This window comes from Patella vulgata, chromosome 1 (assembly GCF_932274485.2).
Source record: "Patella vulgata chromosome 1, xgPatVulg1.2, whole genome shotgun sequence".
Lineage (NCBI taxonomy): Eukaryota > Metazoa > Mollusca > Gastropoda > Patellidae > Patella > Patella vulgata.
Window position 1 is genome coordinate 9,562,290 of NC_065879.2, and position 16,144 is coordinate 9,578,433.

Consider the following 16,144-nt stretch of genomic DNA (forward strand, 5'->3'; position numbering starts at 1 on the left):
ATAACAATGAATTGACAGAGAGGGGAGATAGAAATGGGAGAGGGACTGAGAGATAGAGAGTCTAATGTCCACTCATTTCAATCCATGTCATTTTGGGCTTTATTGATAAATCGCTTGCAGTGGGAGGAAACCTGGGGCCGGTTTCACGAAATTTTAACTAAGATAAAATCCAAATTTTAGTAATTTGATTGGATAATATTAGACTAATTGTAGTGCTTAGCCAATCAAAATTAAATTATCTACAATAATTTGGATTTTATCTTTAGTTAAAATTTTGTGAAACAGGACCCTGAAGACCTGGGCCCTATTTCTCGAAATTTTAACTAAAGATAAAATTCAATTTTAGTAGATACTTCAATTTTGATTGGTTAAGCACTAAAATCAATCTAATATTATCCAACCAAATTACTAAGATTTGGATTTTATCTTAGTTAAAATTTCGTGAAACTGGCCCCAGGAGAAAGGCCAGGAGGTTGGGAAGGAGACTGTTCTCTGTGTCACATACATGTACAAGCTTGGGATCGAAACCATGCCACTTGACTCAATGACAGACCTTATGATCTAAAGTGGAGATGTTAGATTATTAAATCCGTGCAGACTGCACAGTGGATTGTAAACCATAAGCATCATGACTGGTGACTCTCAACACATTGTTAAAGTACAAAATAACATCAAAACTATCAGCTATATGAATTTCTCGAACAAATGAAGATCATCATCAGGGGGAAGTAAGTTTACCCTGCCACTACTTATAGCTAAAGGAGTGTTTGACAACCCAAGAAGTAATGGAGGAAGAGATCCTCTTTAGGCCTTGTAAATATGGAGATAATACTATGTATACTATGAAAAACATCAACTGCAATACTAGTAAATAATTTTCATGTTTAAAGTTTTTGTGTGTCATTTGCATTTTTTGGAAAACTAAATTTTTTCTGTTTCATTACACGAGTGTTTCTAAGCGCATTCACAACAAAAAAGTTCAGTCCTAAAGCTCTGGATGGAAGAGGACTCTCAAAGAGTTTTTGGAAGATCATTCCACATTTTAATTTCTCTGACAGAGACAGCATATTTCCCAGAACGTTTATTATATTAAGGAATCCTCAACATGCTATGATCACTTGAAGAACGAAGGCTGTATCGCCAGGGAGTATAGAAATCAAAGAGTTCTTTTAAATAACTTTATGATCCACACTAGTATGTACTCGAATTGTGTAAATAAAAAACCCCAATAAATCAAGGGTAGATAACCTTTCAAAGTGGCTTCAATCGGATTAAAAGAGGTCATTAACCTGTTAACCGCGTAGGGCGTTATATAACGTCCTGGACAACTGCCACTCACCGTGTGTAGGGCGTAATATAACGCCTTGGAGGTATTTTCCCAAACCTATTCTTCGAACACGATCGCAGCATGTGTAGGACGTTATATTACGCCTGGTCGAGGAAATCTAATTGAAGGGGGACAACTCTATTTACCGTTAGTTTTAATATGGATTCAGTCTACTAAAATTTGTATTCAGGAATAAAAAGGTCCAAAAATGACGTTTTTCGTCAAATTAATTACACAATAGGGGGTAGTTAACGTTTTAAAAACTACGCAGTTAAGGGGTTAAATGATTTAAGAGAAAATCATACATGTAGGTGGCGCTGACATGTCGTCTGCAATGAATCAGTTAATCATATCTTTATAAAAACTGAACGGATTTGAATCAGTCCATCCACTTTTTCTGATCTCTAAATAGTATAACTTTAACCCACTTCAAGAAAATGTTTATCATCACAATAAATGACGTACATGTACGCACGACTCTTCTCTGTAGAAATGAAATGAAATGGGGTTTAACGTCCTACTGTTCTGCTCCGAACTGGGCTAATGAAGACGAGCATACGCTATACAGTGTGCTATGAGGGAAATTTTGCCCGGACATCAGCACTACGGCCTACTCTTATATCGAATTCAAACTGTCAAGGGATCTTTTACGTGCACGCCAATGTGTACACGGGACCTCGGTTTTTTGTCCCATCCGCATGACTAGACAGCTGTCCTTGTCAGGCCCTCCGTCCTGCATCACAGCTATCTTAGTTGATATGGCCCCATAAGAGAATTCCAAAATTGAGATGACAGTTGATGAGAGCAGTAAAAATATTTAGTTTAACATGTACTTGGAAGATGTTTTTCATCCAATGACACTTAGTATACGTCTACAGGTAGAGTCCACATGTGCATCCCAGCTCAAATTTTTATCAATAACAATGACCAGAAATTTAAACTGGTCAACATATCCAATAGCAGTATTATTTATAACCAAATTTGGAATGGGAACATTCCTTCTTTGAAAATTTTGAAATACCATACACTTAGTTTTTGAAATGTTCAAAGATAATCTGTTTTCAGTGAGCCAATTGGAGACTTTAGAAAGTTCAAAATTGATAGCATTGTAATTAGTTTTACTATGGTTTAAAGTTACAATTTCATATTTTCTAAGAAAGTCAAAACATGATTATTTCTATGTATTTTGCTCAATAGGTTGTCAACTCACTATTATATGATCATAGGTGTCATTCTCACACTTAAAACTCATTTACGCTGGAAATAATAACACAATTACCTCCCATGTTTTCCTATTCCCCACCATGGAATAGCGATCTTCAAACATTCGAATTTGAAGTTGAAAATGATATTTTTGCCAATTTGTCAACTGGTAATAGTGAATTATAGGATTAATAGGATTATTCTTTAACAAGGTAGGACTGTTTGTAGATACCATTTATTTTAAGGCTTTATTTTAATACATTTTAAAAATATAACTTAAAAATATGAAATTGTAACTTTAAGATTGCAGAAGTAGATAGCAAAGATGTATCATCTGCACATAGATCAACATTAATTGTCAGATTTGTAAAAGCTTATTGACTTTGTGAACCAACACACCACAGTAATTTCGGTGTGGGTCTGCCTGCCTCAAGAAACTGTCTGTCTAAAGCATCCTACTAACTTCCAGTGAAGTAGCCTGGCTAACTTTACTGTAATCTAAATATAAATCTAAGCTGGCCTACAGGTATCATCATGTGATCTCTATTATTAAGCAATGAACAAATTTAAATATGTACATGTAGCCTATGTCCGGTACTATGATTACAACACCAATGTATGTATGGACAAGCAAATGAAAGATGCAAATATTGAAACTGGCTAACTTGTGCTATCAGTTAGAATTTTGATTTAACAAGGAGTAACTCTGGGATCCTGATTAAATGCCAGGAGGAAGTGAATTGAACTATAATGATGGAGATTTCTGAATGAAGGGGCTTTTTGGAATAGAACTTTTAGCCCACCAAAATTTCGCAAAGGTCCGACTTTTGGGCATGCAACCTACACCTGTCCTTTTAAGTTTTAACCCTGGCCCCCATATCCCTGCTTCATTACTGGCACGAAAATTTTTAGCAAACCAGACATCATTCACAACACATGATGATGAATGAAGAACATATAAATATGAAGGGTGTGTACCCAAGGAAAACACAATTTCTCGAAAAGCTTTACATTGTATAACATCATTCGACAGTTATTTAGGTAGACAATATAAAGCAAGCTGAAAAAAATATAATAAAATAATAATAAAAACTAAATCTCTATTATTTACAAGTAAATAAAATCACCTTTGCAATCGTCTAATGTAAATTCTTGCATGGCTGCAGCCATAATGAAACTGGCAAAACTAGTTGATAAACGTAAGAATTGAAAAGATTTTTGTTTCAGTTGATTTTAAGAAATTTCATTTCGACATTTATATTCCGTAATTGTTTATAATATTTTCAAATAGCAAAAATCGTTTAATAAGGAGTAACGAAAAATAATTAAACTTTATTATTTACGGAAAATTTATCGGTTGGTCTCATTTGTTTGTGAGCTTTAACAGGTTGCATAATATTTAATGAAAAATATAAAAAGAATCAATGAAGTATATAATTTATGTGAGGGTCATTAATATTTGCCAAATAAAGTGATATTTGTAAGTCAAAACGCAATATTTATTAGATCCACAAGACTTTTTATAATAGACTGGTTTGCTTTATTCGGTAAATAGTTACAATCCAAAATTTGTAAAACACGCACCTGCAACTTCCTGTAGAAATTCAACATGCCGTCTTTGGAATCAGAGTAACTATTTTTCGATTTATTGCCATATGGACCATTATTCTTTCATGTTCACGCAATATTTTCACGATTCTTTTATCTTTCAGACCAAAAGGAATCAGTTGGGCAGAACAAGTTGAGGCAGGAGATGAAGGTAAATGAAGAATTAAAATGTCATCGTTATTAATTATTTTTTCATCAGAATCGGATCTCTTTTTTTAATTCAGAGAATGATAATTGACAAAATATAGAAATTCCACCAGCAAATATGTTTAAATCATTGAATTTGGGAATCAAATATGTTATACTAATTTGTTTTCATCATTTTTGTTTTCCGAAGTACCAGTTCAAGTTAATCCAACAAGTTAGATGTTACTCTTTAGTCTTTGATATTCTGAGGACGTAACATCTAACATCCGAACGGTCAAAACCTCGTCGCAAAAGTTGATAACTAGTTTACTTCTTCTAGCGGACGGTAAAATTCACAATTTTCAGTTATCTGCACTGCTAACACAATAAACTTACATATCATATCCATCTATGTTCCGAAAAATATTTTTTGCTGTTTATTTTAAGAGATTTCACAAAAATCTTCGCCTACACACAACAAAACACGGTGAAATAGGAAATGACCTACATTGGTCAAAGTTGAAATCTGGCATGGTGCATATTACGAACATAATTCTTTAAACGAAACGAAATCATGAGACTATAATTTGAAGGCGATCATTTTAAATCTATTTTTAGTGATGGTCCGATTATCGGTTTCACTATGCAGTAGCCTAATTGGCCGATGAGTGGCCTATCAGAAGAAATTTTACCGATATTTGCGTAGCTGATATCTGTTCAAAATGACTCGGCCAGCCAATAAATCTTTTCATAGAATATTATTCAAATTGTGAACAAAGCATTCTTTTTAGTCGCTTACTTAAAATGGCACTCAACCCTTTTATTTTAGTTGCCGTGTGTGTGATACAAGACTCGATGCTTTATTATAGATATTTTTAACGATAGAAAAAGCGGGAAAATGTCACGTGACATTGGCAAGACAGAAGCTATCATAATCAACCGGTAGCGATGAAACATTCTACGAACGCCGACAAATTTAAGGATTTATATTGTAATGAACATTTAATAACATTTTATAAATAATAATCTCAAGCATACCACCTATGCTAGAATTTACCACGGCATAACGGCAAAAATGTTGTAAAAAGTAAAAGCTGAAGCAAACACGGACTGCCACGGTAATAAAAATAGCTCAAATTGCGACGTTGTCCACGTGTACACGTATCAAAAAGTTATGCCTTTTATATACATGTAGACGTATGAAATGCATAGGTAATAACTTTTCAATATATCATAGAGTCATCCAGGGGCGGCTGGGCTTGGGATTAGGTCAATAATTCAGAAATGCAAGATTTAGTTGTAAATAGTGTCCTAAGCACATACCCTTAATAGTTCATTTTTTCATAAGAATGCTCACTTTCTAAAATAGTGCCCTTATTATAGAAGGTTATGACATGATGGCAACCATTGGGAACACGAATAACTAAAGGATCGAAAGGAAAAAAAAATTTGATGACTTTATTACTCCAAGAGGAATCTGTAAATTTTATACTTATGACAGTACCACCAAAAGCAATTAGAACCAGATTAATTGACATGGAAAATCATTGCACGGGCCGTTTGTCTATCTACAAATATAAAAATTGCACGTTCAGTGACGGAAATGACAACAGTACATAATTTGTTAAATATGAAGAAAGGCAGCTGTGCCTTATAATTGTCAGCTAATTTTTGTTACGGCATTTGTAAATTTTTGGTGCCATTGTAGAAGAATCCTCATTTCAAGCACTGGTCATGATCTAGGCATACTACTACTAATTAATCATGCAACAAATAATTATTAAGTTCCCAATAGACGTTGTGTATTTTCAACTACGTGTGAAGAGCGACCTAATTATTCTTCAATAAACATCGTCTTCTATCCCGATATAAAACCTCTACAAAACAGTAAATATACGCCATTCATAAAAATATTGTACAAAAATGCATTTCGTTTCGCGTAAAACAGGGATCCTCAAATTTTAATGTGGAGGATATGACGTCAAAAAAAGGTCAAACTATCCCAACATGGCGACTGAAAGAAATGCTGGTGTTTGTCAGTAAGTGTTATTGTTGTTCAGAGGTGGATAACACAATAAGGGGATCACGTGGCTAAGTGGGTAAGACGCTAGCTCGCTAGCCTGGAGGTCGGATGTTCGATCCCTGCATTGGCCGAGAAAGTTCATCCAGATTTTCCGGCGTGGTTCTCCCTTGTCAGTGATGCAGGACGGAGGGGCTGACAAGGAAAGCTGTCTAGTCGTTCGGATGGGACGAAAAACCGAGGTCCCGTGTACACATTGGCGTGCACGTAAAAGATCCCTTGGCAGTTGGAATTCGATATAAGAGTAGGCCGTAGTGCCGCTGTCCGGGCAAAAATTTCCCTCATAGCACACTGTATGGCGTATGCCCGTCTTCATTAGCCCAGGTTAGGAGCAGAAAAGTAGGACGTTAAACTCCATTTCATTTCATTTCATTGGATAACACAATAAGGTAGGACATGCATTTAGAATTTATCGACTGACGCCTTTCAGCTCGTGGCTATCTGATGCGCCAACAATTCGGTGGCTCATTGCTCTAAGAAAGGACGGCTTCAAGAACCGAGAGATTACGTGTGAACGAAACCTCGAGGCACCCTGGAGTACAGTTCAAGTGCCCAGTGGTAACAAATGTGTTTTATTTCTGTTGTATAATACGTCATACAATACAAACGCAATAAATTTATGTTCATGTCTTAAATATTATATCCTGCTTTATTGACCAGGTTCCCTGCCTCCAAGCTCAGAAGATTATGATGAAAAAAATGGAATTAAAACTATAACAGAGTATAAATATAATGATGAAAATAAATTAATTAAAGTAAGTTAAAAACTGATGGGTAATTTCCTATGTTGCAGGGATATAAATATGTGGTGAGTTGTTGGATTGTTCGTGTTTCTAGGATCGCCTAGATTGTTCTGTCCTGTGGATTTCATGCCTGGGGGCACAGGGTCGATTCTGTCACACCTACAATATATGATGATTTTCATAATTTTGACAAGCATGAAAGCCGTATGCTCCAACTGGAATAATGAAGACAGCCATACAGTGTCCTGTGAAGGAAAGTTTGCCCTGACAGTGGTGCTATGGCCTACATTTATATCAAATTCCAATTGCCAAGAGTTATTTTACATGCACAGCAATGATAGGACCCATCCGAATGACTATTTGCTGTCTCTTGTGAGGCCGTCCGTCTTGCACCACTGACAAGGGGGACCACACCAAAAAATTCAGATTAACTTTCTTAGCCAATGCATGGCCAATGCCAGGATCAAACACAGAATCTTCAATCTAGCAAGTCAACGTCATACTCACTGAGCCACCATGACTCCTGGAAACAGTATATTGTGTCTTTTGTAAAACAGTCATATTACATAACGAAACTAAAGTTATTCAATACAATAAACTAAATCCTATTAGAGAACGACACTGAAACCATGTAACGTTTATAATGAACAGTGGTATAGCTAGTTCTTAGAATGAAATCTTTATTTTATGTGATTTTATATATTTCAGGTTGTTAAAACATATAAAGTTGAAGTAAGACGAGTTTCTAAATCTATTGCCAGAAGAAAAGTAAGTTTTGTGTACGATCACTGTATTCATATTCTAATTAATATCATGTGAGTTATTCTGTATTTATTCATATAGAGGGGTTCAGTGGCCGAATGGTTAACGCGTATACGTTGGATCAGAAGGTCAATCATTAAGTCAGGTGACATGGTTTCCATTCCCCGCTTGTACATGACAAGGAAAAGAGTCCCACTGCTGAAGACCCCTACACGCAAGAGTAGTATTGAAATAAAATTAAACCATATATTAGACCCGAAATGACCTAGTTTGTGTTGAGTGGACGTTAAACCCCATTTCTTTCTTTTGGATTGTCCAGTCTGGTTTCCTCTTGTCAGTGTAGCAAAACGAAATGCCTTTGCAAGGAAAATCATGTCGTTTGGATGAGACAAAAAAATCCTGTATATACTATTGACAGCATGTTATTATTAAAGATCCCCTGACAGTTCGAGGCTGTAGTTCTGTTGCCAGGACAAAATTTTGCTAATTATTTCACATTGACATTGCATGGTGTATGCCCATTGCCCATCTTCATTTTCCTAGTTGGTGCAGAAAAGTAAAACATACCACAACCCCCCGCCCCCAGCCTTTGGATTTAATTTCCTACTGCTAGTAAGTATTTATGAAATGATTATTAAACCTGACTAATGCATTGATATTTTAACCTACAGAATTGGAAGAAATATGGTTTGGCAGAGAGAGATCCACCGGGTCCTAATCCAGCTAATACTATTATTTCAGAGGAAATTATGATGCAGTTTATTAACAGTAAAGACGTAAGAAAGCTGTTTTATTTAATCTATTTACCCAGTGCTAAATGTTGTTTAAATAAGTAAAACTGAGTACTGCAACTTGTCCGGAAACCTGGTATCACTCCATTATCAACATTCCATTTGATGGATACATGGGGTGTCTTGGGGGTCAGATGCTTCTGATCACAGGCCTGTCATTGAGTCAATCAATCAGATCAGTAATTTCAACCCAAGCCTTTTACATGATATAAACTAGGATCGCCTGTCTAACCCCATGAATAAGCAAATCATTAGACTATAGCTATTTATTTGATTTTATTAAACTAAAGAATACAATATGCAGTGAGTGTACTCACAGATTAGTTGTATAATTTTGCTGGCATAAACCCAGTAAAGAACTAGCTAGCAAAAAATCCCTGAGTTTCAGATAAAAATAAGATAAAGATAAGTTAAAAATAACTTGGGGAGGGGGGGGTGGATGGCCGAATGGTAAGTGCGTGCGTGCTGCTTCATAAGATCTGTCATTGAGTCAACTGGCGTGGTTTCGATTCCCTGGTTGTATGTGACCAGGAGTAGGGTCACCTGTCCAACCTCTTGGGTTTTTTTTGGGTCCACCGGTTTCCTCCCACTGTGAAAGACCCCTACACACAGGCAAATTATTAAAGTAAAAATTGAACCATGTGTTAGTCCCGAAATGATCTACTTTGTGTCAAGTGGACGTTTAACCCCATTTCTCTCTCTTATCGTAATTATGTTATTTGAGGGAATCATTTCGTGGATCTTTTCATTTACAGCAACAACCAGAGAAAGAAGAGGATCCATTGGCTAAACTTAAAAATCAAAAAATTGTTCAGTGTCGTATTTGTAAAGGTGATCATTGGACAACTAAATGTCCATATAAGGACACCTTAGCTCCATTACAAGAACAGCTGACAGAAGATCCTAATAAGAAGTTGGCTGGAGAGAGTACCGGTGCTTTACAAGCCCCATCATCATCGGCACCAAAAACAGGCAAATATATTCCTCCTAGTCTTCGTGAGGGTGCCAATAAAGGTCGTGGGGAGACGATGGCTCAAGGAAGAAAAGGTAAGATTTTATTTACTGATCCATAAAATATTTTATCATGTTTATGAAAATTGTTATCAACAAATTTTTAGTGGGTCATGGTAGGGGGCAGGTTTAGAGGATTCTTGTGGATGGATACAACCTGGTGTCTGAAATTGCATTACAGGAACTATGTCTTAGAGTTTGAAATTTTAAAACGTTTGATCTTTAAGTTACTTGAATTTCTCAGGTTATCAGTCCATAATGGCTGAATCTATTTGTTAAGGCCAGCTCAATTTTTGTCAAGGTCGTTGATATGTAAATATAGGTTAGGGCACGTGAGTGTTGGTGAGATTGTAGGTTCGGATAAGCATTAGGGTTGGGATTAGCACTAGCCCTGTTTACATCTATGACGAAAAATTGATCTGGCCTTATCATTTAGCACTAACTGTCCATAATGGTGTTTCCATTTTGTATAAATTTTGAAATGTTGCAAAATAAGAGCTACATGAATTGCCCAAAAATAATATTTCCAAAGTAGTCCTTTTCTCTTCATACGGCTTCATAACAGAGACCCCAATGCACAAGCTAATTATTGAAACAATTGTTAGTCCCAAAATGACATGGTTTGTGTCAAGTGGACGTTGAACCCCATTTCGCTCATTGTTTGTGTCAAGTGGATAGTCTCTTTCGCTCTCCTATAATTAATAGCCAATATTAGATAAATTTACCTTTATGTTGCAGATGAAGCTGCTACCATTCGAGTTACTAATTTATCTGAAGAGACGAGGGAAACTGATTTACAAGAATTATTTCGACCGTTTGGACCTATTTCTCGTATTTACCTGGCTAAAGATAAACTCACTGGACAGAGTAAAGTAAGTATACAAGTTTCATTGTTTTTTGGGGGAAGATTGGGACAAGTGGTGTGGTTGCTGGGTTGAAAGCCAGAATATACAAGACTCTGGGTTGACATTGACAACCAGATTCTGGGTTGACAACCAAGATTATACAAGACTCTGGGTTGACAACAAGATTATACAAGACTGAGTTGCCATTGACAACCAGATTATACAAGGCACTAGGTTGACGTTGACAACCAGATTCTAGGTTGACAACTGAGATTATGCAATACCCTGGGTTGACAACCAGATTATACAAGACTGAGTTGCCGTTGACAACCAGCTTATACAAGACGCTGGGTTGACATTGACAGCAAAGATTATACAAAACTCTGGGCTGACATTGACAATATATTCTGGGTTGACAATGAGATACAAAAGACTCTGGGTTGACAACCAGATTACACAAGGAATCTACGTTGACAGTCAGATAAATCTTTGTTTAGATGTATAATATTGCATTGAAGAGGATCTATGTATAGATAGGTGGGGTATGTACATGTAGCTAGACTGAGGTTATACCCCACTGTTGTGATAAGTACTAATGTTCACTGCCAACCATGTTAGTTTACAGTATTGGTTCCAGCCAATCCTGTGTGCAAGTTTTAAAAATGGTTCCAAGATGGCCACATTTGAGGTGGAGGGTTTAAACCCCTGATGTTTTTGCCTTTCTGTACCTGACTTACAGTTTTCATACCTGTAATTGCTTATTTCAGGGTTTTGCATTCATCAATTTTCACCGTCGTGAAGATGCTGCAAGGGCTATAGCAGGTGTATCTGGGTTTGGATACGATCATCTTATTCTTAATGTGGAATGGGCCAAGTAAGTTAACATTTAACTAATCATATATTCAACTAACATCTGTTTTTACTAGGTTACTAACAGACCGGACAGACGACCATAACGTAGACATCTGAACTCTTATGGGTTCAAGTTGTACGTGACAAGGAATAGGGTCGTCTGTCCAATCTTGTAGGTTTTCTCTGACTGCTAAAGACCCCTACGCGCAAGCGAATTATTGAAATGCCCCTTAAAGATGCATTATGTAAGGTTTAGATAAAAAGTTGCTGGTTCTTGATATAATAGTTCAGAAGTAAAGAATAAAAAATGAATATATTCAAAATTTCAGTTAAATTAATTTTCTCTGTGTGAAGTTTTTAGTTTTTGAAGGTTTTAGCGTAGATTGTTTATTATCGTACATGTAGCTACGGTACTTGACAATCAAGACTAATTTATCGTTGCGCATTTAAATGGCTGTTGTAATCTAATCTACTTAAAATCAGAGCCATCTTATGGCTTAGAGAGTTGGTTATGGACTTCTCATGTTAATGAATATTTCAATAATAATTTATATAACATTTGAAGCCAGAAAAAGATCTGCAATGGGCAGATTTAGCTCTTACATAATGCATCTTTAATATAATGTTTAAAATATTTGTATCCTAATACGACATTAAAATTAATGGAATGTTTAAAATGTATATATCCTAATACGTCATTAATGGTTAAAATGTTTGTTTTCTAATACGACATTAAGTTTAATTTAAGTTAGTGTCATATATAGAATCATGTAGAATATTAATGTAGTCAGAGAGAGAGAGGATAAATAACACATGGATATGAATATATTGATTTCTCAATTTATTAACATATTAATTGTCTCCCGCCTTTCGAAGACTTTTAAAATGGGTTCATCCGTCCGTCACACTTTTTGGGACAAGATTCATTATATCATTACCTTGACTAAGCCTAAGAAGCGGTAAGCAATTTGATTGGTCAAAACTTTGGAACATAACAACTCTGCTTTTAATTGAGGTAGAATGTTTAAACTTAATGTTCATTAGGTGAATGCCTTCGACCTCTAGCTGACCGGTCACCTCTGCCTTGCGGCTGTGGTTTCGATCCCTGGTGTGAGCGTATGCGGCTTGGAGATAGAGCGCCTTCTCAACCTCATGGGTTTACTCCGGTTTCCTCCCACAGGAAAGACCCCTGCGCGTGGCTAAGATAATAAAAATAAAAAATAAATAAGACTTGTCTACGATATCACCTTCGGTTGAAGCAGACGTTAAACACTAAGAACAACAACAACTGAGTTCAATTATTAACATTTCACGCTAAAGCTAGAGAGTGATGAAACTTAGTGTATAGTTGATAATCAGTTTAATTGCTTGATACTTTTGACAAAGATAAACGTGCAATTAATTAATATGTGTCATCTATTTATTTTGGGATTTCAGCAGGGGACATCAATCTCACTGTTGGCTTGTTAATATGTGTCATCTATTTATTTCGATATTTCAGCGGGGGACATCAGTTTCACTGTTAGCTTGTTAATATGTGTCAGCGGGGGACATCAGTTTCACACATACAGGAAAACATTGTCATGGCATAATTAACAAGTGAAAATATAAAGAAAATACAAAATTTCCCTCAGTAGGATGTTAAATTTTATTTCATACATTAATAACCTAATTTTAAAAGAGTTACTCTTTTTTCTTTATTTCAGGCCTTCTGGGAATCAGTAGTTAAAACTGTAGAAATTAAAGAAAAAAATTAAAATATGTATAATAATGGTCTAATTAAATCAGATATATGGGATATTGTTGTGTTCACTTGTTTTTGGATGATAATGACAGTATTCTTACCAGCATGACAAAACACTGTGATTAGTAATGTTTTTGTCAAGCTTTTTGATAAAGGATGCTAATTTACAAATTACTACCCCATCTGAAATTGGAAACTGGTTATCTCATTCCTGCTTTCTATCTGAAAATTATCTATACACTAGCAAGAAAAACAAAGGGAGAATCAGGGCCCAGTACAATCTGTTTCACAGAGCATTACGAAAGTCTTGTAATATCTCTGTAAAAGATGACTACCTTCACCACGTGAAGTCTCATCACGTGGCATCAATCATTGGCTCAATGGCGCGTACATTGTTTACATAAGATTAAGACGTTCTAGTTCGGGCAGAATGGGGTCTTTTACTCATTTTAATACCCATTTACACTAAAAAGGAAATAATTTTTACCTACAAATACGTCAAACGTCTTTATTTATTTTTCTAATACATAAAAAAATGTTTTAGAATTTAATTTGTCGGAGGAAAAAAGTTATTATTTCTGGCTCATTAAGTTGCATCGATGGTATCCTTTTCAGTGATTGTAGCGGCCTTGTGAAAATTCACTGCTGATCAGTGTGGGCCCAGTTCCTATACACCAGTAAAAGTAAGACAACCCAGGGAGAGTCACTGAAAGCTGGAATAATCCCCAATTTTTGTCAGTTTCCGAACTTTCAATGGGTTGGAGCTTTGAGATGTTTCACACAGGTTTTTTTTCTTAAAACACCTTACTTAATTCCTTTTATATTTAAACCTAAACATTGTCGCATGTATCCAAAAAATGAAGATGCGTGTTCAGGTTAATGTGGTCTCACGACTTTGGACATAAATTCTCGAAAAGTTGGTCTACATTCTTGGAAAGGATTCAACTTTTGACAAGTGAATATGGTGAATTATGGCAGGGATGGAATCTGTGTGAATATTCTAAAAAAAAAACCTGGGGCAAAAGCAACAAATGGCAAAATAGCAGTTCTGCCTTTCTGAATTACTCTTTGCAGTCAACAAATAGCCACCACAAAAAAAGTTTGGAGAAAGAGTTGGACACATCAGTTGGTTAAGTTTGAAAGACAATGAAAATTAGAATGATTAAAACCCATTCATGAAGGAAGTCTGCCTTAGAGAAACGATAAATTGACCCACATATCTGTGTTATGAAATAATGATAAAATACAAGGTAACAACAAAATTTCTGTTGAAGTACAGTCTTTATTTTTATAGAAAAAAAGTATAAAATCTACTAGTCAGTCAACAAACTATTTTATAATGATAAACATATAATAAAACAACAAATGAACACCATATTCTTAGTCCTAATTATTATGATCTTCAAATATTTATTTATTAGATCTACAAAAGGTTGCTGGTCTCCTCCCACTGCTAAAGACCCTTAGGCACAAGTGAATTATTGAAATAATATTGAACCATATGTTAGTCCCGAAATGACCTAGTTTGTGTCAAGTGGACGTTAAACCCCATTTCTCTCTCTCTCTACAAAAGGTTGAGCATTATGATCATGAATACATTATGGATTAAGACTATACTAGTACTGTTGGATCGGTATACATATGCAAGTGGTGTATTTTAACAGTTCTCTATACCTTCGAAGAAACATTTAGGTAAAATACACTTTCTTGAGCAATCACATCATAAATGGCAATAATTACAGATTTCCTGATATTTAGAAAAAGGAAAACAATTTGATCAATAATCATATAATATTTAAAACATTATGGCAAATAAATATTATAATAGATGAATTTTATTCCAGGTATAAAGTTTATACATGTAGCCTAATAGAATTCATCTACTATAAACTAAATCTAAAGGATGGGTTTGTTTCACACGTCTTTACTTGCTTCAAAAAGTTCCTTGTTTGAAAATTGTGTTCCATCTCCAATCAAAGGGGAACTAATAAACGGGCAAAGCCAGCAATATTTCCAATTTCTCCCAAAAGCAATCATGATATTCTTCTTCCAACCCAGATCGAAAGTTTTAATATCGTAGGTATTCTCTTTCACAGTTTGTCCACCAACAATATTACGCATATGATAAATAAGTAAAGCCGAGACAAGTAAAAATGTTACTAAACACATAGATGTCATAAAAGCAGATGTAATTGTGTAAGTTTCTGAGAAATTGCACAACCAGGCTATTAAGGGTAAAACCATCAAAATTAAAGACTTCGCACTGAAACCATCCAACGTTATATAGGCATAGTCAAAGTTCATGATGTTTGCGTAGAGGGTCGCAATCCACATATATCCCAACATGTGCATGTAAAATCTCAGATTGGCAAAGCCCACACAATTTCCTGTAAATTGACAATGATGATCACGTTTCAAGATGCACTTGTTACACAGTGAACAGTGGTAGGCACGGGGCGGTGCATTACACTCGCAAACAGCACAGAATTTCCAGCCTTCCTTTAAAACAATGGGTAGCATAAGTCCAGCACTTCCAGTTTCGGTCATTATAAGTCTATACATATTACCCATACAATTAAAGTAAAGAATGCCTATAAAAGTTAGATGAATATAGTAAGTATAATCCCAACCATCACGGTAAACAAACGGTAAAATAACAAAGATTTCGAAGTAGGCTGCGCAATGACCCAAAAATAAAAATATTATCAACGAAACGCCATCGGTTTTAGTCTTGGGAAGAAATTTTCTTAGTTGCGTAAAATCCATCTTGATGTGTAGAATAGTGGCTCTATTCAAATGATACTTTTCACCAGTTTTCCAACCAAAAACTATAATTTCGCAAGAATCGGCAGGACTTTTTACGTTTTGTACTTCCTAACATTAAAAACCAACCCAAGGGGAGTAATGCAGAAATCTTTGGAGGCAGACCACCATTAATTTCCCCATTGACTTCAATGTTAATTCTGGCCTCTTTGCCCACCTCCAACTTTTCCCCAAATTTTCGTTGGGCTGAATGCTTTTCACTACAGACAGAGGAACAAATGGTCATGTC

At 35.6% G+C, this 16,144-nt stretch overlaps 1 protein-coding gene across 1 annotated transcript; it reads left to right on the plus strand.

Annotated features, from left to right (window-relative positions):
* Positions 1 to 4,064: 4,064 nt before the first annotated feature.
* LOC126822337 (eukaryotic translation initiation factor 3 subunit G) lies at positions 4,065 to 13,148 on the plus strand. The gene is made up of 9 exons (XM_050551185.1): positions 4,065 to 4,159; positions 4,243 to 4,289; positions 7,005 to 7,099; positions 7,796 to 7,855; positions 8,521 to 8,625; positions 9,396 to 9,687; positions 10,390 to 10,523; positions 11,264 to 11,370; positions 13,055 to 13,148. The coding sequence occupies exons 1-9, from the start codon at positions 4,140 to 4,142 to the stop codon at positions 13,071 to 13,073; spliced, it is 879 nt and encodes a 292-aa protein (XP_050407142.1). The 5' UTR covers positions 4,065 to 4,139; the 3' UTR covers positions 13,074 to 13,148.
* The last annotated feature ends 2,996 nt before the right edge of the window (positions 13,149 to 16,144 follow it).